This window comes from Carettochelys insculpta, chromosome 1, assembly GCF_033958435.1.
Source record: "Carettochelys insculpta isolate YL-2023 chromosome 1, ASM3395843v1, whole genome shotgun sequence".
Lineage (NCBI taxonomy): Eukaryota > Metazoa > Chordata > Testudines > Carettochelyidae > Carettochelys > Carettochelys insculpta.
The window spans coordinates 300,063,307-300,091,220 of record NC_134137.1 but is presented as its reverse complement, the minus strand read 5'-3'; the positions used below and the strand labels follow the sequence as shown (position 1 = coordinate 300,091,220).

The following is a 27,914-nucleotide window of genomic DNA, read 5'->3' as shown; positions in this document are numbered from 1 at the left end:
ATCATCATTCATCAGAGAAGTGAGTCTGTGCTCACGAAAGCTCATGCTCAAAACTTTTCCGTTAGTCTATAAGGTGCCACAAGACCCTTCGTTGCTGTTACAGATCCAGACTAACACAGCTACTCCTCCGATACATTTCAGAACACTTTTCCACATTTTTGTTCTCTCTGTTAATACATTTCAGTTTAGTTTTTGTGCAGTACAAGGAAACATTTCTTCACATAATGTGATATTCTACTCTTTGACTTCAGTGGGCTTTGAATCAGGTCTGTATACATTTTGTTTGCTGGTCTAGCTATATTGAGTCAATGTTCAAGTGCCAATATGGTTATATACATTGCAAATATCCTCTCCTGTGCTCAAACAATCACTTGGTAATAGTGAAAATCAGGTTTTGAGACATATTTCTAGACCCACATAAAATGCTAAGCATACAATTTTTCTTTAAACATTTATTAATTTGAACAGTTGAAACAATGATATTACTAAACTCTTAGTTAAAAAAATCAACATTATTTAAAATGTTATTTCTAATGTACACATTACCACATTTAAACCATGATGGGCCAAATACTAGGAGATGCTAAGTCCATTTTACTCAACAGGAGCTGTTGAGCTTAGATTCCTTCAGGATCTGTCCCAAAGTCCTTTCTGACTGTTTTATTTTGATTAAAATAGTCTCATGTTTGCAGCATTGATCTCCAGCTCAGGAGCTCTCAACTCAATTCCTGCTTCAGCCACAGGCTTCTTGTGTGCTTGTGGGCAAGTCATTTAATCTTTCTGATCCTTGGTTTTCCATTTGTCCAGACTGGATCCCCATAACTTGTCTTATCTATTTAGATGGTAAACTAATTTAGGACAGGGGCTGTCTCTCACTATGTTTTTTTCTACAGAGCCTAGAATGATGAGCCTGGATCTCAGTCAGAGACTCTAGGCATTACTATCATGCAAGTAAAAAGAAATAGTATGATTGCTAACAGGACATTTTAACCTACTGATGGTGCTCCAGACATTCAAAAAAAAAGGATAATATTCTTGGAGCATAAGCTTTTGTGGGCAAAGACACGCTTCATCAGATGCATGAGTGGGGGGTGTGATTCAGAGGGGTATTTAAAGAGTGAGGTCCCAGTAAAAGGGAGGGCCAGAGCTGACAAGGTCTATTCAGCAAGGTGGAAATGGCCCAGTATCAACAGTACTTATCAAAGAAGGAAAAAACAAGTGAGATTAGCCAGGGGGATGTGAGCCTTTGTTAGCGTCCAATGGGGAGATATTAACACCTAGAGCAGAGAACCTGTCTTTGTAAGCCAGCAAAGCCCCACTGCAATTTACACTGGCCAAACTGGACAGCCTCTCTGTAAAAGAATAAAAGGACATAAATCAGATATCATGAATGGTAATGTACAGAAACCTGTGGGAGAACATTTCAATCTCCCTGGACACTCAGTGGCAGATTTAAGGGTGGCAGCCCTGAAACAAAAAAATTCCAAAAATCAAATGGAGAGAGAAATCTCTGAGCTGCAATTCATTTGCAAATTTGACTCCATTAACCATGGATTAAACAGAGACTGGGAGTGGCTTGCAGCTTACAAAGACAGCTTCTCTGCTCTGGGTGCTAATATCTCCCCATTAGATGCTGACAAAGGCTCACATCCCCCTGTCTGATCTGATTTGTTTTTTCCTTCTTTGGTAAGTACTGTTGATCCTGGGCCATTTCCACCTTGCTGAATAGACCTTGTCAGTTCTGGCCCTCGCTCTTACTGGGACCCCACTCTTTAAAACCACCTTTGAAACCACCCCTCCACTCATGCATCTGATGAAGCGAGTTTTTGCCCACGAAAGCTTATGCTCCAAAAAGACAGGTTACTCACCGTAGTAACGGTGGTTCTTCAAGATGTGTCCCCGTGGGTGCTCCACATTAGGTGTCGGGCTCGCCCGGCGCCGCAGATCGGATCTTCCAAGCAGTTTCTGCCGGACCGCGCATGCGCCAATGCGCGCCGCTCCCTTGCGCGCTCCTGGCCACGTGCGCAATCCGGTCCCCGCCAGTTCCTTGACCAACCGCCTCGGATGCTCCTGCAAAACACTAAACAGAGATCTGGAGCGGGGAGGATGGGCGGGTAGTGGAGCACCCACGGGGACACATCTCGAAGAACCACCGTTACTACGGTGAGTAACCTTTCTTTCTTCTTCGAGTGTCCCCGTGGGTGCTCCACATTAGGTGACTACCCAGCAGTAACCCAAGATAGGAGGTGGGTAATCGGATTATGTGCAGCTTGTCCCCGAGAGGACCGCTGTCGAGAGACGGGTATCCTCTTGGAATACCCTGTGAGGGCGTAATGTTTGGCGAAGGTGTCATAGGATGACCAGGTCGCCGCTCTGCAAATGTCTTTTAGCGCAACGCCCTTGAAAAAGGCTGTTGATGCCGCCACCGCCCTAGTGGAATGAGCCCTGGGCGTGGCCAGTAAAGGAGTCTTTTTTGAGTTCGTAGCACATTTTTATGCAAGATACGATGTGCTTCGAGATTCTCTGCGAAGAGAGACATTCTCCTTTTGATTTGGGAGCGATAGAGACTAGGAGTCTATCCGTTTTCCGGAAGGACTTGGTCCTGTCTATATAGAAAGCTAGCGCCCTCCTCACGTCCGGGAGGTGTAGGCGCGCCTCTTTGCTAGAGTTATGAGGCTTTGGATAAAACGAGGGTAAATGATAGGTTCGTTAATATGAAACTCAGCAGAAACTTTAGGAACAAAGGCTGGATGCAGCCGTATGGTTACCGCCTCCTTGGAAAAACAGCGCAGGGTGGCGTTGCCATAACTGCTGCAAGCTCGCTCACCCTGTGAGCTGGCGTGATTGCGAGAAGAAAGGTCGTCTTTATCGTAAGGAGGCGGAGGGAAACCGTGGCCAAAGGCTCGAACGGTGGTCCCGTTTTCGCATTAAGCACCAGGTCCAAGTTCCACAAAGGTGGAAGCGGTTTCCGAGGGGGGTATAGGTTTACCAGCCCTTTGAGGAACCTGGTAACCATGGGATGGGCGAACACCGTGTGCCCTTCCTCTTTGTGTCTGAACGCCGAAATGGCGGCAAGGTGGACCTTTGACGAGGATAGTGAGAGTCCTCCTCTCTTGAGGTCCAGTAAATACTCTAATATCACAGGTATAGGCACCGAAAGGGGGGGCTAGCTGTTTGGTAGAACACCATGCCGTGAAGCGAGTCCATTTCTGCTTGTAGGTCTTCCTGGTGGAAGTCCTCCTGCTACTTTCTAGGACTTGCTGCACTTCCTCCGTACATGTGCTCTCTAGGGAGCTGAGCCGTGGATTAACCACGCTTGTAGTCGCAGGCCTTAGGGGTGCGGATGCACTATGGACCCCTGGGCTTGTGTGAGCAGATCCGGTGCCACCGGCAGGGGCATCAGTGGCTGGTCCGACATGCGCAGGAGTAGGGGGAACCATTGCTGTCAATCCCACTTTGGGACTATCAGGATCATTCAGGCTCCTTCCCTCCTGGCTTTCTGCAACACTTTGTGGATGAGCACTGTGGGAGGGAAAGCGTAAAGCAGGGGGCCCCTCCAGGAGATCGCGACCCCCAGGGACCCCCGTCCCAGTCCTGCCCTGGAGCAGAATCGTGGGCACTTCTTGTTGTGTTGAGTAGCAAACAGGTCTACCTGGGGAAAAACTCCATGCGTGAAAAATCGGTCGCAGCAGATCGGGACGGATCTGCCACTCGTGCGTGAGTGCGAAACGCCTGCTCAGCTGGTCTGCCTTCACATTGTGAGCGCCTGGTAAGTACGAGGCTTTCAAGGTTATATTGTTGGCGATGCAGCAGTTCCACAACCGGACTGCTTCCGCACATAAGGCACGGGACCGAGCTCCTCCTTGCCGATTTATATAATACATGGTGGAGGTATTGTCTGTACTGATCCCGACTACTTTGCCTTGTATATGGTCTCGAAAGTGTCTGCAGGCGTTGAACACCGCTCTGAGCTCCAGTGTATTTATGTGCAGTGACTGCTCCGTGGAGGACCACAGCCCTTGCATCACCTCTTCGCCCATGTGTGCTCCCCACCCTATGAGGGAGGCATCTGTAGTAAGAAAAACCAATATGTGTGGTTGGTGGAAGGGTACCCCTGTTAGCAGGTTCTTGGGGTTTACCCACCATTGCAGGGATTTGCGCACCTCTGTTGTGGGTGACGCCACCCTGTGAATGGTGTATGCTGCCGGTTTGTATATGCTCGCCAGCCAGCGCTGCATGCTGCGCATGTGTAACCTGGCGTTCTGTACTACGAACGTCGCTGCTGCCATGTGGCCCAGCAGCTGTAAGCACGACAGAACCAGCACCGTAGGGCTGAAGGTGATGACTTGCACGAGGGAGCCGATGGCCCGAAAGCAAGTCTCTGGTAGATACACTCTCGCTGTAATAGAATTTATGCGTGCCCCTATGAACTCTATGTCCTGTGTGGGGTCTATCTTTGATTTTGTCAGATTGATAACCAGGCCGAGCGAAGAGAACGTGCCTGCTGTGACGCGTATCATGCGTAGTACCTCCTCCTTCGAGGCCCCTTGAGTAGGCAGTCGTCCAGATACTGGAATATAAATACCCCCTGTCTGTGCAGGTAGGCTGACACCACTGCCAAGGTCTCGGTGAAGACTCTGGGGGCCAAGGAGAGGCCAAACGGTAGGACCTTGTATTGAAAATGTTATTTGCCTACCATGAAACCGGAGGAATCGTTGGTGATCCGGGTGGATAGTTATGTGAAAATACGCGTCTTGTAAGTCGAGGGCTGCGAACCAATCTCCATCGTCTAGTGCCGTAAGGATGGAGGCGATTGTGATCATCCGAAAGCATTGCTTGCGCAGGTACCGGTTGAGGCCTCGAAGATCTAAGATGGGCCTCCAGCCTCCTGTCTTTTTCTCCGTGAGGAGGTACCTCGAGTAGAACCCTCTCCCTTGCAGTTGCTCCGGCACTCTTTCCACTGCCCCTATGAGCATGAGATGGTCTACGTCCTGCTTGAGCCTCGCTACGTGGCAGGCCTCCTGGAGGTGGGGCCTGGGTGGAGGTCGTGGCGGTGGGAGCGACTGGAAGGGGATGGCGTACCCCATGGCTATGATCTCCAGCACCCATTTGTCTGTGGTGATCCTTTGCCACTGGTTATAGAATGGTCGGAGGCGATGGTGGAATAACCGCTTTGGATGACCTTGTGCGATGGTAGTGATGGCACAGCCCTGGATCTGCGTGTCCAACTTGTGGCCTTTGGCCCTGCCCCAAGGACGCACGGCTCTGTTGGGAACGTCGCCTGGGAGTTCTGTACTGTTGGTGCTGTTGATGTCGCCCTTGCTCGTAACCCCTGTGATACTGGGGACTCTGTTGCTGGTACTGGTACCATCTTTGTTGAGGGTAGTACTTTTTCTTTCTGTATGGAGGGGTGTAAATCCCCAGGGTCCTAAGTGTGGCTCTTGAATCTTTACTGGAATGAAGGACCGAGTCAGTTGATTCGGCAAACAGCTTCTGCGACTTGAAGGGAAGATCGACTATCTTTGTCTGCAGGTCCCTCGGTATACCCGAAGTCTGGAGCCAGGACTCCCTTCGCATCACCACTGCCGTAGCTGTGGAGCGTGCTGCTGTGTCCGCAACCTCCAGGGCGATCTGAACTCCCGTCCTCGAGGCCGCGTAGCCTTCTTGCACGATGGCCTTGAGCACCGGTTTCTTGCCCTCTGGAAGCGAGTCCATGAGGGAGGTTAACCTCGTGTGGTTGTCGAAATTATGGTTCGCTAGATGCGCTGCGTAATTTGCCATTCGCAACAGTAGAGGGCAGGAGGAGTAGACCTTTCTGTCGAACAGCTCTAGCTTCTTGGCATCTTTGTCTGTTCCCCCGTGTTGCGACGACTCCACCACCAAGGAATTTGGTTGTGGGTGGCTGAACAGGAACTCCATGCCCTTCGCCGGCACGAAGTATTTTTTTTTTTTTTTTAATCCGCTCTCTTGTGGACAGGCGGAATAGTCGCAGGGGTCTGCCATATCATAGTGGCGGACTCCAAGATTGCATAATCAAGTGGTATTGCTATTTTGGAGGAGGCCGGAGGTCTCAGATTTTTGAGGAGCTTATGGTGTTTCTCTTGCACCTCTGCTGTCTGGATGCCTTGCGTGAAGGCCACCCTCTTAAAACAGCTCTTGGAACTGTTTGAGATCGTCCGGAGGATGGACGTCCCCCGGGGCCGTAGCCGCGTCCGGGGAGGAGAGCGAGGAACCACTAGGGTACGCCTCTCTGGACCTTTCCACTTCCTGTTGGTGATGGTACATCCGCTCGCTGGAAGCTTGCAAGGGAAAAATCTCGGGGTTCCATAACCAGTTCCCCCTGAGATACTTGAGTCTCTGTCCCCGTTCGCGATTGCCCTCGGGGATACGGGACCGTCTGTGGGGATCTTTCCCTGGTAGACTGCCGGTGGTGTCTATGCCCCGCATGATAGGGGCGACCATGGCAGCATGGGCACTGCTCTTGGGAAGGTGACCTGGACCACTCCCTTGGTGCATATCCTCTGCGTCCGGGGGAGCGAGATCGTCGAGAGACCTGGTACACTGGAGAGAGCGATTTGTGATACTACTCCAGCGGCTCAAACCCCAGGAAGGGTGAAGGTGGTCCCAGCCAGGGCGAGGCTGGTTGTAAAAATGGAGACGGGGGCTCCGGGTAGGCTAGGGGGGACCCCTGCCTCCTAGTTGGAGTCTGCAGCATGAGAGGAGGGCTGAGAGAAAGCAACTCTGCAGCCCTGTCTGGAGAGGGGCTGCGGTGCCTTGTTTTGTGTGCAGCCTTCCCCCTCCCTTGAGGGGGTAGCTCCGCCCCCTGACGTGTAGGGGATCTCGGCCCCGTCCGCACCGTGCTCAGCACGCTTATGGGCGGTGCCGCACGGGCGGTGTCCTCCGTGCCTGCAGGCTGCGTGCCTGCGCGCTCTGCACCGCCGGTTCCCCGGGGTCGGTGCCGCTGCTTGCGGTGCCGCCGGTACCGGCGCTTGTTTAGCCACCGCCCTGCCTGCGGTGCGGGGCGGCTGTTTGATTATCGGAGGCTGAGCCGCCTCCACGTGGCTCTCCGTGCCGCCGCCGATCAGCTGTTGCTGCGGCTGGGGGCTGTGCGCTCCTCCCGTCCCGCTCGGTGTTGCTGCCGGCAGGGATCGGGCTGGGGAGACTTTCCTCCGTTTTTGCGCTGATGGGGTGAGGGAGGCGGCTTTCCTTTTATGGGCCCCAGAGGGTCCCTCCTGCTGCAGCCGCTCCGGCACGTCTGGCTAGAGGGCCTTGTCGAAGAGCAGCATTTCAAGCCGCATCTCCCTGTCCTTCCTTGCGCTGGCTGTTAAGTTTGCACAGAAGGAGCATTTCTGCGTGACATGGGACTTCCCCAGGCACCTTATGCAGTGACTATGCCCATCAGACACTGGCATTGCCTCTCGGCAAGACTCACATTCCTTGAATCCTGAATAGGACATTGTTGGTGAGTCTTTCAGTTGTTAATGGGGTACTTAGCACCTTCTCTGTGCTGTTCTCCCCCTCTCCGACAGCCTGCCGCAGCAGGAGGGCTAATGGCCCTAGGCTCCTGGCCTCCAGTGCTCCGCTTGTTACTAGGACTGGACTGAATGCCGTCCCACTTGTTGTTGTTTTTTTTTTTTTTAAATAACAACTGGCTAACTTAACAGTAGCCTAGGAACTTGAAAACTTTAAAGAAAAAACAGTTAAAACCCTTGAATACGCTAACTTGGCCATAGCCTAGTCGGATTCCGTCTGCAGCCGACGGCGGTTTAGAGGAACTGGCGGGGACCGGATCGCACACGTGGCCAGGAGCGCGCAAGGGAGCGGCGCGCACTGGCGCATGCGCGGTCCGGCAGAAACTGCTTGAAAGATCCGATCTGCGGCGCCGGGCGAGCCCGACACCTAATGTGGAGCACCCACGGGGACACTCGAAGAAGAATATCTGTTAGTCTATAAGGTGCCACAAGACTTCTTGTTGTTCTCGAAACTACAGACTAACATGGCTACCTCTCTGATAATATTCTTGTTATTCTTCTCTGGCCCCTATGGCACCTTCAGTTATACCATACATTATTTAACGTTCATCTGTGAGGGCCAGTCCTGCTTCCACTTAATTGCAGAAATGACTTTCTACAGAAACAGGAACAGATCCAATGTGTTTTTTTGAGCAGCTAGCCATGGTGGGCCTGATGCTGGGCCACTGAAATGAATGGAAAATTTCCCATACATTACAATAGGAGCCAGACCTGAAAGAAAGCTGCTGAGCCCAGTTTTATTATACAAATGAACAATTATATATTATAAAAATGATCAATTTGCCATTGCAGCCACAAATGCACATGAAATGGAAAATATGTACATACCTTAGGTGTAAACATGTGATGAATTCCATCCATGGAACCATTTAAGAGCAGTCCTCTGACTAGAAAGCATATAAGTACCACATAAGGGAAAAGAGAACTGAAATACATGATCTGAAAAACATTAGAAGAGCATTAAAAAGTCACTCTTAGCCCTCATTTTCTCAGAGTTTCATTTTCCATATTCGACGCCTTTTCACAGTACAATTGCATGACCACAATTAAATTGCAAGACAGACGCTTTGTTCCCAGCTATTGTGCAGAAAGGAGCAAAAGCAAAGTACCATTGCTCAAAGGCTTCCCCAAATCCAGCAACAGTTAAAGTATCAGGTGTGGCTGGTTGAACAACACAGATTTGGGATCCCCTGGAAATGCAATGGGTATGTCAGATCTGATGGGAGGGAGTGGGGAGTAGCCACTTTAAGCATGTTGCTTCCACTTCTTAATGGACTCTGTTTCAAGAAGAAATAATGATGAAGAACGTGGCTGCTACATGCAGCAATGTTGTTACAACCTTCAATTTGGACTCCCTTTGGAAGGGAGATCACAGGTAGACAGTAGGTATACTCCAACAAATAATTTGTGCTGTCAAGAAGGAAGAGGAACCCAAAACAACATGCAAATAAGACAAGATCAATGGCGTTATTCATGTTCCCTAGGGATTGGACCATTCCCTGTCACCTGAAAACCACACCTCCTTATGCTGGATGGCCCAGAAGTTAGTACAGATCAGAGCCCTAGAATGCAATCCTGTCCAACTTTCTGAGCAAGGAGAACCATACGCCCACCTACACTCTGCAGCATCCATTCGGCTAAGGACCAGGTTTTTCTTTATACTTAAGGCCTGACTTCACTTGATTCTGCAACCATAAAGCTTAATTTTCTGAGATAACTGCAACCCTCTTGTGATAAATATCTTTTTGACTTATTGTTAACTGGTTTGATCACATATTGGAAAGAAAACAATATCCAGCAGTGAAACACTATCATTTATTCTGTACCTGTTCTTGAAAAAGGCCAGTACATGAAAGACCAAACATGGGTTTGATGCATGAAAAGCTCAATCATTTGATCATGTGCCACACTTACATCTTTTCTCTTAATGGAATAAGCTAAACAGGCATATGACAATGTCTCATGATCTGAGGTAACATCTCATCCTAAGATTTTCTCATCTCTTAGAACTGGGAAAATGATGCTGGCAACAATAAGGTGCCATAACCAGCCAGTGTTAAGGAAAATTATTTTTCTTATGAAGGAAAGATGAATTCCCTTAAGTTTGGCTGGTATTTTATAGTACAGCATATAGTACTGTGCCTCTTGCCCTCAGGGCAGGAATTATGAGTGGATTATAGGTGAGTAGTTGCAGCAAGTTAAATGCAAATTTTACTGCCACGCTTAGGATCAGAAATAATGTAAGAATGAATGTGAAGAGAAGATTATTGCCATTGCCACTTTCTAGGTCCATCCCACAATGCCCATACCCAAGTTCTCTTGGGTGAAAGGGCCATCAGCCTCCCTGCAGCATTCCTCAGGTATCTCCTTTCTAAATGCTAGATGCTTCAGTTGCACTTACAAGCAAGCCCTCTGAGCCACTTATGTATATATTTACTCACAGCTCCAGTTTTAGGATTAACTTTGGTAAACAAAACTTTTGCTGAACCCCATATGTGCCCAAACTCACTCAGCACCCAAGATTTTGCTGTAAAATTTCTCTAGGCACCTCATGCTGCCTCTGAGAATGTGAACTGCTGCCACACTCCAGGAACTTGCATGTCTACCACGTGCCTACAGGGTGGCCGACAGACACCCTGGACTCAGAGGCAAGGCGGGAAGGGCAGCTCCGTGCCCCTGGAAGGAGCGAAGCCGAAGGCAGCGGGGTGGGACTGGGACTAGTTTCCCCCAGGCAGCCTCAGTGCCACCTGGACTGCACCATGCCTATCTCAGAAAGTCCTCAGCACTGCCCAGAGCATGCTATGCAGGGCTCCAGTGGGGATTTAAAAGGCCAACTGTGGTGCAAACAGGAGCTCCCTTCCCCTTTGAATGGCCATGCACCAGGGCAATCACCCTGTTTCCCTCCCTGATCCCCACCACTGGCAGGCCTACCTGCCTAATTCCCAAACAGATTTACACATCGGGGAAGATTGGTTTTCTGTCACCTCAATAATATACAGGGCCTGCTGGTGGATAGACCCATAACACAGCTAAAAGATTAGATCCTCAGGTGACTTTACACAGAACAGATAGGAGAAGGAGGAAGAAGCTCACTTCCCTCGTAACATTTAGCCCAGTGGTTGGGGTATTCTCTTGGAATATGGGAGACGCACAGTTCAAGACCCACTCTCCCTGAGAATGAGAAGGGATCTACCACTAGCCTATGGCATATTCTGATGTGGGTGTCAGAAATGGAAAAAGAACCCAAAAAGTTACTTGAGTAAAAGTGCAGCTGCTTGGCAAAATGGGGGGTGTACTTGAGTACATGTTGTTGTTGTTGTTGTCCCTCTGGAAAATTACTTGAGTAAAAGCATGTGTGCCTGCATGTATACATCTAGATTGTACTCAAGCATCCAGAAATGAAAGCAGCTGCACTTTTACCCAAGTAACTTTTTGGGTACTTTTTCCACCTGTGGTGGCAATTCTCTCCTGCTAAAGATGTGCACTGTGAATAATTAGTCATTGTCACAGCAGAGCTGGATCCAATGCTCGCTGTAACTGAGCACTTGGGAGGCTACCCATAAAAGGTTCAAATTAACAGACCAATCAAAGCTGGCAGCAAATGCTTCTACTGATGGTGCACTGGTGGTGTGTTTTGCTCACAGATGTTCAAACTAGAGGGAACATTGGCTGGATCCTCTGTCTCCCACTTCCCAGTGCTCTGATTGCTGGACTATAGAGTCATTTTCATGTCTGTGCTCTCTCTCACTCTCTTGCTGGCCCAAATGATTCTTTGACACAAAGAGTGCACAAGAGAGAACCCAAGCACAAGCATGAGACTTTTTCTGTAGCCTCTATCACTCCTCCCCTCTACCAGCCTTCTTCTCTTCAACAGCAGCAAAAGGGGATGGCTAATCCAAAATAGACAGTGAAGGCTCCCAAAAGGAGCTGTACCTGTCCCTTCTTGTAAAGGCTGTTGCAGCAGCATAGATCCCTGAGACAAGGCATCAAAATGATGAGGGGTCATAAGAACCCAACCTATCATGCTGTAAATGGGCCTGCATATTGTATTTATGCACACACATCAGTGATGCCAAAAAAAGAGGTAAAATGACCAAAATTATTTATGTCAAATGAAAACAAAAAGTGTTCTAAGATTACAGTACTCCCTCACTCTTTATAACCAAATATTGGATCTACAGTTTTAATGTTTAGCTGCCAATAGTTCTCTACTTGGGAGTATAAAGATGGCAGATGAATCACACCTTTAGTTGCAAATGATGCTATGATTTTATGAGAGGATAGGTGAAGGAAGTCGCAAGTAAGAATGTATAGAAAAGTAAAACACTGTAATTAAGATAAAGAATATACTCACTTTTCCTGAAGACTGAATGCCTTTGATCATTGCCAGGCAAACCAGAACCCAGGCAGACAGCAAGCACAGAGTCATTTTCCAGTTCAGACCCCCACTCTCTGAGAGAGAGTTGGAAATATTCAGTGCTTCTCTGTACCAGTAATAGGTGGTAGCAGAACTTTTTTCACATTCAGGCTCCACAACTGGCAAAAAAGTCAACAAATCATTATTGATCTTTGGATGTTGTTTAGAATGTAATTTCATAATATTACAGCAAAGCATTACAACAACCTTGAATTAGTTCTTATATATTTTATTACCATGGTGGCATCATTTTATTGAAAAAGTAAATCCACAGACATAGAGTTCAAAGTCTTTTAATAAGAAAATATTATCATAGATGGAATTTGAAGAACTGAATAGAAAGTTTTGAATACGGCCCTTGAATAAATACCCAAGTGTACGCCCTGAAAGTGAAATTAATTTGCTTGCAGAACACCAACCCAAAGACTATGAATCCATTTAAATCCCAGGAAATCCCTCAAAATAGGGCTTTGAGTAGTGCACAGCCCTTTCACATAGTTTTCTGCACAATGGTTAATTTAATCAATTGTGCAAACTTTCTGCATTATGAAGCTGTGACTCAAGTACCAGGTCCTCCATTATCATTATGGAAATTAACTTACTATCAACTATCAAGTTACTCTGAAATGTGGATGTTGTTAATGTTGTAATAAATATGCTGAAGCTGTTTTCAAGTAAAGGTGTGCGATGCGATGTTCTAGGCCTTCATATACGTGCTGGAGGGTGCACTGTTCTGTTACGCTCTGCCCCAGGAAGCAACAAGGTGGGAAGAAAAGGCAGCAAAGATGAGTCTTCCAGGCCTGGTCTGAGAGGCCTCACTATGGAGACCATCTTGGAAGGTCGAAAGGCTTATACAAGTCTAGAAGGGCAAGCAACAGCCAATCAGAGCTCAGCAGGCTCAGCTGTAAGAAGCTGTAGTGCCTGAGAGGATCAGTTTTTGCCTAACAGGAGTGCACTTATTCTGAGGTTTTAGACACAGGCCCTGAGATGGAACTGGAAATAAAAGGGCCCAAGTCAAAGAGGCCCAGGGAAACAGAGGACTGAAATAACCAGTATGTGGCTGCTGTTATAGGTTCCTTACTTGGGCTCCCAGAGGAAGGGATATTCCTGTATTCCCCGCTCTGGGGCTACTTATAAAGTGGCATAAATGCCAGGAAGAGAATAGGCCTTATTTCAGACGCCAAACAATGCACCAAATTTAAAGGGCCTAAAGCCAGGGCTGAAGACCCTACTGAAGGCAAATATACCTTTTAGTTATTGAACTCTTTCGTAACTGGAAGGAATTCTTTTGGACTGGGCCACATAGCCAAGCCATGGAAGATACAGCAAGGTTGACTGGCAGCCACTGGAAAGTGTTTACGAGGTGAGTGCCCTTTTACAGGGCACCTCAACATAATAGGCAAATTTTATGTACACACACTCACTCTGGTAGGTAAGCACATAAATTATTATTTTACATGTCAAAATAATTATTTAAAATGTTAAAACTTACAAACCAGGGCCCTGTATTATTACGATGTCCAACTGAAAGTGGTTATGTGTATTACAGCAGCAATATTTTATAGTACTGTAATGCTACTTTGAGTTTTTCAGTAATCATACTACTCAAACAAAATAATTAAAATGCATTTTAAAGGACTTTTTTAAAAGAAAGACTCATAAAATTCACTCACATTTTTAACTGATTGCATTTCTAAATCTAGCTCTTGAATCACAATAGCTTATGGGGGAAAAGAGGTTTGTTTTAAAGTCTAATTAATCCAAACAGCAGAGCTTCAGGTGGTATAAATTATCCTAGTTCCATTAGGGCTAGTACATATTTGTCTGGCAATTATGGAGCATTGACAATTTATACTAGTTGAGGATCTGCCTCCAAGTATTGAAGAAGCAATCAAAACTAGGAAAAGACTTCTTAAAACAACTTAGTTGCAACATTTCAAATTACCCTGTTCATCTTCTTCATGCAGAGAGGGAAAACAGCACACTCTAAATATTTAAGAACAAAAATAAAACAGAAAAACCCTTATCAAAAGAAGTATTTCCTACTTCTAGATGTGTGGTCAGGTCATCATGTGATAATCAAATCCTAGATATAAGAAACAATTAGTTGTGTTTCATGATATGCCAGGGTAGTATTACTGCATTATGACTACAAGCCAATGGCTAATTCTCTGACTACTGCTTATGTATGAGGCAGACATAATGCTGTTTAATTCACAAGTACTTTACTGACCTTTTTGGGCTTTCTGTTGTCATTAGAACATTGAATAAACATGCCATAGAACTCACTGATGGAAAATATAATCCAAATCTTATCAATGTACAACTATGTCTCCAATGAAAACATTTTATTGAAGCCACAGGAGCTTTGAGATACAGTACTAAATAAAGAAATTATCCTCTCAAATTACCTCTTCCACTTCAACCAAAATAAATCTAAATCCCACAATTAAAATTAGAAATGTTTATTTTTAGCTCAGCCTATAACTTTTCTCACCAAAATATTTCCTAAGAGGATAGCATTCATCCAACCCAGTTACCATTCAAATCACCTTTTTAAAATTATTAGGCCTCTTCCAAATTCTGACTTATTTGTCTTGACACAAGGTGTTTTTTCTTTTTTTTTTTTAAATTCATCAGAATGCCACGTGTGCCTTATTTTAGGTCTAAAATCGAGCCAGTATTTATTGTCAATGAGGCAGAGGTAATCTCTACCACAGGTACTGATGCTCGAATGGACCAGACACCTGCCCGGAATCCTCCTCCTATTTGTAGTTTGAAACGTTTGTTTCAAATGTCTCCCCTTTTGCTGTGTGAAAACCTCAAATCATGTAAAGTGATAACTGAAGCATTATGGAGGGGAAAGAGAAAATGGGCTATACATGGCATGCTGTCACATATGCAAAATAAAGTAACTAGAAAATACTTAGGAAATATATTTTTTCTAGTCCCATTTAGTAATGTAATCTTAGGCATTAAAGAATAGTACGTTAAAAAGTATTTTTAAATTGACAATACCCACATAAAGGGTCTGACACAGTGAATTCACAAAAAAGTGAATATATAAAAAAACTTACAGGAACTAGATGTATTTTTTACCAAAGGACACTGATCCCATGGCAAGGGGTGCTGAAAAGACTGAGAAAAGTAAAACAAGCTCCATCCAATTATGACATTGTAGTAGAGGGCCACAAAGAAACATACCTGAAGTATAAAAAAGGCATGTTAAAAGTTTTATTGAACTGTGTGACTTAAGTTAAAGCAAATAAAACAATGAGTTATATCCCATACTACATAAAGTTGCTAATGAAATTAATGAGAATTTTATCTAAGTAAAGGAATGAACAAAAACTCCATGATTTGACCCTTGTGGATATACTTAAAATCTACTATTTTCAAAGTCTTGTTTTTCTGTGTTTATCATGCATTTTAGTACCAGAGAGGTAGCCGTGTTAGTCTGTAGCTTCGAGAACAACAAGAAGTCCTGTGGCACCTTACAGACTAAAAGATATTTTGGAGCATAAGCTTTCGTGGGCAAAGACCCGCTTCATCAGATGCATGAGTGCGAGTCTTTGACCATGAAAGCTCATGTTCCAAAATATCTGTGAGTCTATAAGATGCCACAAGACTTCTTGTTCTCAATGCATTTTAGTAGACTTTTTTCCTTCCTAAAAACTAATATTAGTATAAATCAGAAGATGAGTTATACAGATTCTGTAAACATTGTAAACTGATCCTGGAGACAGGACATAAATTATTGAACTTAGGTTAAAACTGAGCAGAAAGTATTTAAGCGTTTGGATTCCATCAAACTATATAAATTACAAACTTACTACACAGCTTGCAAATCCAATTCCACCAAGCATAGGGCTGATATAATTCCATACACCAATGCTTCCTCGTCGGATCCTTTGGCCCACAGAAAGCTCCAGGAAAAAAAGGGGAATCCCTATTACCATCAGCAAAATTAAGTACGGCACAAGATATGCACCTATGAAAAAAAGGAGAAATCAAACAACCTTAGGATGAGGAAGTGTAAATTTCTGAAAAGAGAGCAAATAACGGATCACACAAATAGCTGAAGTGTGCAGTGTACAGTGTGTGGGGGTTTTTTCTTCAGTTTCCACTAAAAGATTAATTGTGACAAGATGTTTAACATAATATTAGCAAATGAAAAAAGATTACAGACCAGAATAGGAAAAAGAAACTGAATATTTAGGTAAGTTAGATATCTTCAAATCACAGGATCAGATTAAGTTTACCCAACTTGAACAAAGCTGAATCATTAGTAATTATCCTAAAGAACTTTCAGAGGACAGATGAGGTCCTGGAGATGAATAAACATTACTACCTGCCTTTTAAAAGGAAGAATAAAAAGGTCCTGGGGAATTACACACCAGTTTCCCAAACTTTGGTATCCAAAAAGATACTGGAACAAAACACTTTAGTAAGGCTTTTGGCACAGTCCCACATGACAAGCTCATAAGCAAATTATGGAAATAAGGTCTAGATGAAATTATTATAAGAAGGGTGTCCAAAAGCTGAAAAAATGTGTTCAAAGAGTAGTTATTTGGGGAAGACATGGTAATGGGGTCTCGCAGCAATCAATCCTGGGTCTGATGTTTTTACACATTATTATTAATGACTTGAATGTAAAGGCCAAGCCTGGATTATATGCAAGAACTTTGGAATGTAAGATTGGAATTTTAAATAATCCTGATAAACTGGAGAATTGGTCTGAAATCCATAAAATGAAATTCAACATAGACAAGCACAAAGTATTAGAAAGGAAGAATCAAATGCACAACAGCAAAAAGGGAAATAAATGGCTCAGCAGTAATACACTTGAACCTCTGTAATCTGGATGTCCCTGATCTGGAAACATCTGTGGTTTGGACCCAGGCAGGAGGTGGAATCAACTGTGTATACTGCTGCTCCCTCCCCTCCCAGGGGGATGGCTGTGCAGCAAAATGCTGATCTCCTGGCTTTGGAGGAGGAATAGCTCAGTGGTTAGTGCACTGGCAGTGTAAACCAGCAATTGTGAGTTTGCTCCTTGCTAGAGCCTCAACACCTAGTCCATGATGATAATTCAGATTCAATGACTTCTTAAGGTCCTTTCCAGTTGCACAGTTCTATTCTATTCCCCCACAGCAGCCAGTGCCTGGGAATGGCAGGATGCATGGAGTCTCGTGCACCTCTCAGATCCTGAACATCACATACCATCCCTCTCAGATGCTGTACGTCCACCCTCAGCACTTCTGCACCCTCCCCATCCCTGACCCCCCATGCGCTTCACCATGGTGAATTCCCATGATCTGGAAAATTTCATCATCCAGCACAGCCTATTTCCAAAGGCTGCTGGATTAAAGAGGTTCAACTGTACTGCAAAAAAAGAGCAGAGGATAATAGTGGATCACAAACTGATATATTATTTCCTTTCTCTTATGTCTTGGGCTCTACTAAATTCACAGTCCATATTCGTTACAGGATTTTACAAATAATAAATTTAATGATTTCAGCTATTTAAATCTGAAATTTCAGTGTTGTAATTGTAAGCATCATGACCCAAAAAGGAGTTGTGGTGGATGGTCACAAGGTTATTATGAGGGAAGGGGTTATGGCCCTGCTACCCTTACTTCTGCTCTGTTACTGGCCATGGCAGAAAAATAAGGATGGCAATACTGCAATCCACCTAAAATAATCTTGCAGCCCTCCTGAAACTCCATTTTGGATCAGGATACCCAGTTTGAGAAATGCTGGTCTTCCCTAGGAAATCTGTACTGTATAGGAAATAAGTACACAAAAGATCACATTTCATTGTCTGTGATATGTTTTCATGGCCGTGAATATGATAGGCTCTGAGGCATGCTAATAAAAACCTATCTGCTCTAGTGTGTTATAACCATACAATTATGTTGGTTTTAACAAACCCTTCTTTCTGTCACTCACTGCTGGTATGTGCTGATAAATCTAAAAAGTATATTTTCAATGTTATTTAAATTATTGCTGTTGACATTTTTTCCTGTATATATTAAGTATGTTCAGCATGGCAGCTAGAAATGTGAGTCAACACATCTATCTAAAAACTAAGTTATGTGAGTTACCAAAAGGTGAGACAGACTATTAAATATTGCAATTTGGTGTCCTACTGGATTATATAGTGTAAATTTATTTTTTTCACTTTGACAAGAATACTAATTTTGCATATACACACACATACACACACAGCATACACAGGTACTAAAAACTTCTAGATGTTTCACTCAACTGATCTTTCTGTCTTAATTTGTTCATATGCAGTCATTACTTCAGTAAAGCAATATTCAGCGTTGAAAACAATAATGAATGTTTAAGGTCGAAGCCTTGAGCAATTACCTTTAATGAAGTCAGAATTAACTTTGCAATATACTTCAAAAGTTCACTACAGCACACTTGTAAGCTCAAACTCTCAATAATATAATTTGAACTAAAATTTGTAAAATTGAACTTGGACAAGCCTCTGAGAATCACATGTGGTATCTTGGACACATCTGTGGTAAGTTATTGATACAGAATTCTAATGAATCCATTTGTACTCAGACTTGGAATATTCAAGTGTCTGATTTGTACTTAATTTTAGTAAGATGATTCAGCAGCATTTGGTCTTAAATTACTGATCGCTAAAATTTCAGCATGTATTTATTTTGTTATTCATATATATTTTGCTGGACTAGGGGAGATTAAATGCCCCTGTCCCTGGTCACACCCCACTGTCCCTCCGTCCATGGCTCCCCAGCTGCAGCTCCTCACCACAGCCAGGTCCTGGCCCCAATCCCAGTAGTCCAGCCCCTTGTGGAGCTGCTGGAGGACACCAGAGCTCTGACCACAGCCCCATGTGGGGCTGCCAGGAGACATTAGCACTCCAGCCCCAGTGCAGTGCCCACAGCAGTGGGGGATGCCGCCTCCAGCCTGGACTTACTCTCCTGCTTCAGGGCTGCCAGCTGGTTGCCCTCTTGCCCCTGATCTCTGGTCCAGGACAAGGGATGTTACCAAATGAGAGGATGAATCACAGAATCACAGGGCTGGAAGGGACCTCAGGAGGTCATCTAGTCCAGCCCCCTGCTTCAAGCAGGATCAACCCCCATTAAGTCATCCCAGCCAGGACCTTGTCCAGACAGGACTTAAAAGCCTCAAGGGATGGAGAATCCACCACCTCTCTAGGCAATGCATTCCAATGCTTCACCACCTGCCTGGTGAAGTAATTTCTCCTAGTATCTAACCTACACCTCTCTCTCTTCAACTTCAGACCATTACTCCTTGTTCTGCCATCTGACACCACTGAGAACAGTTTCTCACCCTCCTTTTTAGAGCTCTCCTTCAGGAAGTTGAAGGCTGCTATTAAATTTACCCCTAAGTCTTCTCTTCTGTAAACTAAACAAGTCCAAATCCCTCAGCCTATCCTCACAGGTCTTGTGCTCCAGACCCTTAATCATTTTTGTTGCCCTTCGCTGAATCTGCTCCAGCAAATCCACATCCAGTTTTTAGTGGTGTAATCTGCAGTAAGTAAGAATCAAAATACTGACAAGCTTCTGTATCAGAGCACAAGGAGAGAGCAAGCAAAGAATGGTCTCAAACCTCAAGGAATAGATCTCAGAAAGAGAACTAGAAAACTAGGGAGTCAAAGTGGACAAGGAGATCTGAGATCAGAGGAGGGAAGAGTGTCTGGAGATGTTCAAGTCCCATCACCAGTCTAGCCAAAACCCATTAGGGAAACGGTACAAGACCTATATTTTCCCTAGAGAAATTATCTGTAACCAGTTCAGCTTCATGCCTGCAATTAGGGTTGCCAACTAGGAATTAAAAATGAAACTTTAATTAAACTATGTCATGAGATGAAATCTCCAGGAATATATCCAACCCCAATTGGGAACCTATTACAATTCTTTTCTATAGTTATTTGTATTTTTAAAGTCTCAAGTGTCAAAGATTAAAATGATTAAGGTCACTCGATCGTAAATGCTTATGTACTGCTTTAATGATTTTAAAACACTGGGCTCGTCTGCACTAGCCCCCTCCTTTGATGAGCCGGGATCGGTGAATAGCAATGAGATGGGTGCTGCATATGCAGCACCTCATTAGCATAATTCTTGCTGCGTGAACTTCGAAGTTGTTAATGTTGACATGATGGCAGTGTAGCCAGGGGTACATGGAAAACATGTTGGGAGTAAGGGAATTTCAGAGTTGCATGGGTACTTCTAACTGCCTGTGTCTACACTGCTTGCCCCTGCTTCAAAGTTAGCAACTTCAAAGTTTGCGCAGTGAGAAGTATGTTAATAAGGTGCTGCATATGCAGTGCAGCACCTCATTGCTATTTACCAATCTGGCTCATTTACATTCCCCCTTTGAAGGAGGGGTCTAGTGTAGAGAGCCCATTATGTAGAAGCAAATATGGTAAATTTACTGTTGTAATGGGAAGCTTGTTAATCAACAACCATATTAATTTTGGTAGCTGGAAATTGATTAGTTTACTTCTAAAAAGTATGCATGAAGAATCTTTCTTGTCTGCAGTTATTTGTCACGAATAAGTACTTTACAGCTGAAGAACAAACGTATGGATGAGACTAGAGTTTGCTTTTCTAACAGAAGCTCCACCTGAAGATGCTTTGCAATATAATCAGGACTTATGCACATACTTTTTTCAAGTGATATCAATGCAAGATTGTAGAGCAGTTCTGACAAAGACAGTTTGAACATGCTTTGTGAAATTGCTGCAAAAGCACACTAACTGCAACGCAAAATAGACTGAAACCTCTTAAAACGGAGACTGTGCAAAAAGAGAAAAATCAAAACTAATGTTTGAGCTTCCATTTATATCGAAGTCTCTCCGTCTTGCTTTATTCTTATCTTAGATCTGTGGATCAACACATTTCTTTCTTCTCTACCAATCAGAAGCTGGACTTGTCCCCAAAATGATACAAAATAGGTAATGAAAGTAGGCAATGTTAGCCATGTGTCATTGGCCCAGACCCCAACAATAAGCATAGCATCCATCTATATTTATAATAAGAGCATCACCTAGGAAGTCCCAATATTGAACCTTCAATGGCAACCCCATAGATTTATTTTGCTAGACCATAACACAATCCCATATTTATACTGATAATTTCATTACATATACATTATTTTATTAATAATTTTTATTTCACCCGGATTAATTTGGCAACCACAAGCTGGCACAGTACTAGTAAACATGCATGACCATATCAAAACAATTGTTCCTTGATCTAAGGAAAGCAACTGATAGACAGAATCACAGCATCAAGCAATGAGTTTGCAAAATTCACAATTGATTAGCACTAAACTACGGACTGCATAAAATAACTATCCTTTGACGAAAAAACTACTGTGAAGCATTCTACATACTTTACCTCAATACCCTTTGGAAAATGAAATGGGTGCAGAATGCAGTCTATTAGGTTAATTTGTTTTAGCCAGCCAATGAGGATACACGATCAATCCCACTCCAACTTTATACAAACTACAAACAGCCCTTAAACAGAAATAACACATGGTTTTCCCTAATGCTACACCCAACTCCTATTTTATCCAACTTCCTATTTTGCACATAGACAAGAAAGATTCTATAAGGACCCAACAAAGTACAGTAAACCCTTGATTTAACGGACTAATAGGTAAGGAAGGGTGTCCGCTATTCACAAAAGTCCATTAAATGAGAGGGTTTACTGTCCATCCACCTGTCCCACACTCGCCCAGCCCCAATCCCTGTCCCCACCCCGCCAAAAGAAAAATAAAAAAATAAAAAAAAAAAACCTGCCACTGGACCCCGTTGCATGGCTGGGACCTCACCAGTGAGGCTGGAGCCACCTCACCACACACGGCTGGAGGGGCCATTGCGTTGCCTGGAGGAGCCACCACCAGACCCACCACATGCACCTCCCACCAGGGATAGGGCATATACACAAGTACCAGTCTGCCAGTCTGCCCGTGTATGCACCCCACCCCTGGTTGGAGGAGTATGTGACAGCTGCAACAGAGGAGCTGGTGGCTCCTCCAGCCTGCAGCAGCAAGTCTCTTTTTTTTTTTTTGGAGTGGGGACACCAGCAGACTTCAGGAACAATGGGCAGGAGGCTTCCTTTGTTCCTGAAGTCCACTAAATCGAGGTCCATAAAATCGAGGGTTTACTGTAATGGCTCTAGCTCCAGAACAAAGGTACAAATTAAACTTAAATGAAGAGTAGAAACCCTTCATTATTTGAAATGAATGAGAACTGTGCAGCTATGGAATTGGGCCATTGTGATTATAGGCTGGAATTCAAATAACTATTTTAGACATGATTCTGTAGCCTTTAATGATATCTGTTGTCCCACTCTGTACATTTTGAAATATTTCCCCTGTAATGTCCACCATGAATAAATGTTCTTCCTTGTTTGAATTCTCTAGAGCAGTGGTCAGCAGAGGCCAGCAACCCTCAGCATGTGTGCCAAGAGTGGCATGTGAGTTGATTTTTATCAGCAGGCGAGGCAAAACTCAGCTGCACCCCTCATCCCCCATGCAGCTCAAAGCCATGCCACCTGTGGATTAACAGAAGACCAGCTAATGCTACCAATCACCACCTAAATGGTAAAACTCTGCATCTTAATATATTTATTAATGAAGCTGTTTCATATAGAACTATTAGTGACTTCGAAAAGTATCAAAAGTCAAATTTCGGCACTCCACTTTGGAAAGGTTGCTGACCCCTGCTCTAGAGCCTTCTCATCTTTTGTTCAGCAGCTATGGACAGATTCTTTCTCAACTCAGCTAAGCAGTGAGCCACACAAGGGTGTGGATTAATAGGCTGTGCACATTTTGAAGATAGGCCCCAGTCTCATACTTCCCAATGTATCTCAGACATGTATCAATAGACACATAGCTTGTAGCTGGATGTGGGGTTTTTTTATGTGAAAGATGCTAAGACAAACTGAAGTAATTATATATCCTACCTAATATATTCTACTAACACGTACATTACCTCCTTTTTTGTCTCATGTCTTATACTGTATGATTAAAAGTATTCATTACCTAGAGAAACTCCATTAGACTCCCGTAATATTTTGTTCTGGCAAAGAACTAATCATAATCACTCTCTGCAGGAAGTAGCAATATAATTAAAAAGGACCTGATGATCAGTTATGCTGAATCTCCATTAAACTCCTTCGGTCCTTAAAGAGAGTGTACATTCAACTTACTCCACTTTACTGTGCCTGTATACCTCCTGAATGAAGTAAAGAGGCCTTAATCTAACTGAGAATCGGGCCCTAACTATTTCACATACCACAGCCTGCCAACAAAAATGGCAACGGAGAGGACCTTGCTTTGCAAAATTTTAAGTTAATATAAAACAATCACATGTACAGAGAAATTCTACCACAAAACACAAGGCCAAAGAGGCTTACCAAAATAATGAACTGCTCCCTTCAGCAGCTTAGTCTCTCTAAAATAAAAATGAAGTGCTTTCTTCTCATAAACACTTTGTCAAAATTAAAAGACAAATTTTAGACACTGAAGAAGCTTATTTAGTTTTTACAAAGAAATTGGAAAAGCAAGTTACTAAACACTGACTCTTACCTCCACCATTTTTCTGACACAGATATGGGAATCGCCATACGTTTCCCAACCCCACAGAAAATCCAACTTGTGCCAGAATATACTGAAGTTTGCTGTTCCAGGCAGGTCTTTCATCTTCTACATCTGATCCCTCTTCAACATCTACATCTTTATGCTCTTGATCATCGACCAGCAGTTCACTTTTCTTAAAGGTATCATCTGCAGAGTCTTCATTAGAGAGAAGATCCTTAACTGACTCGATGACATCATCATCTAGTTCTCTTTTTACCACCTTGCTGTTCTTAGGCATTTGCAATAAGGAAATTGAACAGGTGGGTCAGGTTCAATTCAGGCAGGCTGACGAGCCTCAAAGAAATCTTTCTGCTAAACCAAAAATGTTGGTAAATCGCAGCTAGATTGAAGAGGATGTCAGATTAGCCCTTCATACTGAGTGTGTTCAAGAGAAAGAAGACTTCTGGTTCCAAATATTCTAACAGTATACACCTGTCAAATTAAAAAAAAAAGATATAGCATTGAATTATACAAGAAAATCTACTTTGGAAAGTTATTTATTCAGTTATCTTCATATATGTTAACAAGAAAACTCCTAACTCATCTACTAGATTGTTTAAATTTTCCTGTAGACTACAGCGATAATTCCCTTCCTCTCATTATAAATAAAATAACAGAGATACATCCTCAATATATTGCAGTCCAAATTTTGATTTGCATTAAAACTATGTTTAGATTGCAGGATTCTCTCAGGTGCCTTCTGTCCACATCCAATCTTCCTCTTTCCACAAGGAAGAAAAGATGTGTTGGCAGAAGGGGTTTTCCCAACATTTTGCCCCCTATATGGGCCAAATGTTGGGAAAGCCTCTCCCAACAGAACTGTGGGTAGAAGATACAGAAATGTGCTCAGCAATTTTCATTATCTTTTGCCAACAATTCTTTGCAACCTAGACATAGCCTTGGTGACGATAATCCACTTCATTCTACCTTGCAGATTTCAAACATTTATTTAAAACTGTCTTTACTCAACTACTAAGAAATCTTTGAAGACTAACATGCCAAATGCTAGTATTCTGATGTACTCATATCTAGATACACTGCAGCATCAGGTATATATGTAAAATAAAATTTAAAATCTCTGTTCAGAAGTTGTATTTGGCTTGCAGCTAAGAACTTGAATTTGGTCTTTTAACTTATTCTGGAATTTGTTTATTTAGAATCCTTAAAGGGGTCAGTCTAAATTTGCTGAAATTGTTTCCTGAAATTCAGACATCAGAAAATTTTTCAAATTTAACATATAGTATGTGTCTACACTAGCCAGCTACTTCGAAGTAGCTGGCACAACATCGAAATAGCAAGCGTCACGTCTACACACGCCATGCGCTATTTCGATGTTGAACTCTATGTTAGGCGGCAAGATGTCAAAATCGCTATTCCTATTCGAAGATGGGAATAGCGCCCTACTTCGACGTTCAACGTCGGAGTAGGGTCTCAGTAGACGATCCGCATCCCGCTATGTCGAAATAGCGGGGTCCTCCATGGCGGCCATCAGCTGACAGGTTGAGAGACACTCTGTCCAGCAGGGCTCTATGATCGCCACATGCAGCAGCCCTTAGCCCGGGGCTTCTGGCTGCTGCTGCTGCTGCAGCTGGAGGTCCATGCTGTGTGCACAGGGTCTGCAACCGGTTGTCAGCTCTGCAGACCTCATGCTGTGCAGGCCGAGAGTGTCTGGGAGGGGCCTTTTAAGGGAGTGGCTTGCTCTTGCCCCAGAAGGGCTAGTCCGGCCTGTGACCCCATCCACAGGCTTTGCTGGCACCTTATTTCGACATAGAGCACTTGTGCGTGTGGAGGCTCAGCATTTCTGGGGTGGCTCCTTCCAACGTTCCCCGTCACTATTTCGACATTGAACATCGACAGCACCAGCCCCGGAGGATGTGTAGATGATACATGTACAAGAAGCCTATTTCGATGTTCTTACTTCAAAATAGGCTACTTCGACATAGTGTGCTAGTGTCGACGTAGCCACAGAGTAGTACTGTTGCTTGAAGAGTGTGGAAAACCTATATTATGTGCGCGTGTATGGCTACATGTCACGGTGAGAGGTAAGAGCCCTTAAACACATCTTCAATTATGTAATTTTCAAAGTAGGAATTTCCATTTCTTCAGAATGAATTGACATGGTGCTTTAGATACAATTATTTTGGAAAAAGATGGCATCTAAACATAGACTGAAACGTCTGACACCCTGTTTTTAAAACACCCTTCCCTTTTGAACATATATATTTCAGCACAGACACTAAACCCTGTATTTAATTATGTTTTCCTTTAACACAATATGGCCGTGTCTACACGTGCCCCAAGCTTCGAAATGGCCATGCAAATGGCCATTTCTAAGTTTACTAATGAAGCGCTGAAATGTATATTCAGCGCTTCATTAGCACGTGGGCGCCAGCGGCGCTTCGAAATTGACACGCCTTGCCGCCGCGCAGCGTGTCCAGGCGGGGCTCCTTTTCGAAAGGGCCCCACCTACTTCGAAGTCCCCTTATTCCCATGAAGTCCCCTTATTCCCTTATTCCCTACTTCGAAGTCCCCTTATTCCTTATTCGAAGAAGGTGGCGTCCTTTCGAAAAGGAGCCCCGTCTGGACGCGCCACGCAGCGGCAAGGCGCGTCAATTTCGAAGCACCGCTGCCGCCCGCATGCTAATGAAGCGCTGAATATGCATTTCAGCGCTTCATCAGTAAACTTCGAAATGGCCATTTGCATGGCCATTTCGAAGTTTGGGGCACGTGTAGACGTAGCACATATCATTTAAAAAGACACTGTGTTTGTTTGCAACTACTCATAATATGAGTGGATCTCTGACTTCTGGGGAAGTGCTTTGCAAGGAATTTTTCACTATTCTGTGAACGTGTGAAAAGCTCTGAACAAACCTAAGATGAGGATGCACAGCATCTTACAGGAACCTTGCAGAAGTCAACACAAATTCAGATCAAGATCCATCAATATCTGCTAATGTGGCAGACTGAAGAAAGTATAGTGGAAGGAACTGATATCAGGAGAAGGAAAGAAAAACAGCTGAAGCGGAGAGCCTTGTTGATCTGAGCAGAAATGGACTAGTGCTGCTGACTGGACTTGGGGAAAGATCTAAAGGACATCTATTCTGCCTGAGAAATAGGAACAGGAGTCAGAAAATAGCAGGAATGATCCAAGCTTTGGAAGCAGACTGTGACTGTGAAGATTGGTTAAATTTGAAGACCTGTTTTCAGTCAGATCTTCAGTCAGAGGAAGAGCCTACACACTATGTTAAAGTCCTCTGTTTAATATATGCAGAACTACAGCTGCAATGCAGCAGTATACTCCTCACAGATATCCAGAGCCTGAACTGTCTTCTTCTTGACTGTTTAAGCCTTTTGTTACTTTTCTACATCCTACAAGGTGGAAAAGTATAGGAGCAGCCATTATACTGCTCCTCAGTAGGATCTGCATGCAACAGTATTTGCCCTCGTTAATTAATGCAGTTATGAGTACCAAAAAGTTAATTTAAGTTTCCCATCATAAAAATGTTATATAAATTTACATTAAGAACTTTAAATCTGTTAGGGAAACATGGTGTTCTCAGTTTCATCCATATTGTATCTAAGGCTAGATAGACTTCAAAAAATTAACAAGTGATGTAGAAATAGCTGAGGAGTTAAGCTTCATCTGACTTCATCCTTCCCTTATGACAATGCTTAACTCATTCATTTAAAGAGTGACACAGCTATGCACATTCCCTTGTGATTCTATCAGAGATGTACAGGAATATACAGCAAATAAAACATTACATTCTTGCTTATAGGCTCAGAAATGGATCTTTGGACTTTTGGTTTGGAGGCACGAGGAAAAATGAGTATCTTCCCCTGAAATGCCCTTAGCCCTAATAAATATTTTGTCCTTGGAAAAATGAAGACTCAGGACCTAATTTACTTCTCATACAAGTAGGTACATATCTACTGACTTCAGTGAAGTTATCCTTGTGTATTTTAAAAGGCAATATAGCCCTGAATTCCTAATAAATGTTCTTCCTGGGATCTCTCTTAAAACAGAGACTTTTTTTACAATCTCAAAAACAGGCCAAATAAGTCCTTCATATCTCCCTCTTATTTTCTGGTCCCAAATCTCAGATCCATGGGAGGATTTTTTCTGTAATTATTATGCAAAAAATATGGCATAACTAGTGGTTCAAACTATTCTTCATCAAGTTGACGGACTTCAGGAAAAATGTATTGACAGTTGGTACATTAATTCAATAAAAACTTTCTCCTTGCAAATCAGTGGCATGATGGGGATGTATACTTGGGGATCTCCAATTGTCCATCTGGGGAAT

The 27,914-nt window shown here is 43.7% G+C and overlaps 1 protein-coding gene across 1 annotated transcript in view; it reads right to left on the bottom strand.

The window, feature by feature from the left end:
* SLC6A15 (solute carrier family 6 member 15) overlaps positions 1 to 23,845 on the bottom strand; it is a 43,041-nt gene extending 19,196 nt beyond the window's left edge. The window contains exons 1-5 of the mRNA XM_074984003.1: positions 23,557 to 23,845; positions 15,783 to 15,940; positions 15,027 to 15,153; positions 11,887 to 12,068; positions 8,361 to 8,471 (exon numbers count right to left, since the gene is read on the bottom strand). Coding sequence (XP_074840104.1) covers positions 8,361 to 8,471; positions 11,887 to 12,068; positions 15,027 to 15,153; positions 15,783 to 15,940; positions 23,557 to 23,845 — 867 coding nt within the window. The remainder of the gene's footprint in view (positions 1 to 8,360; positions 8,472 to 11,886; positions 12,069 to 15,026; positions 15,154 to 15,782; positions 15,941 to 23,556) is intronic.
* Between the last annotated feature and the right edge of the window lie 4,069 nt (positions 23,846 to 27,914).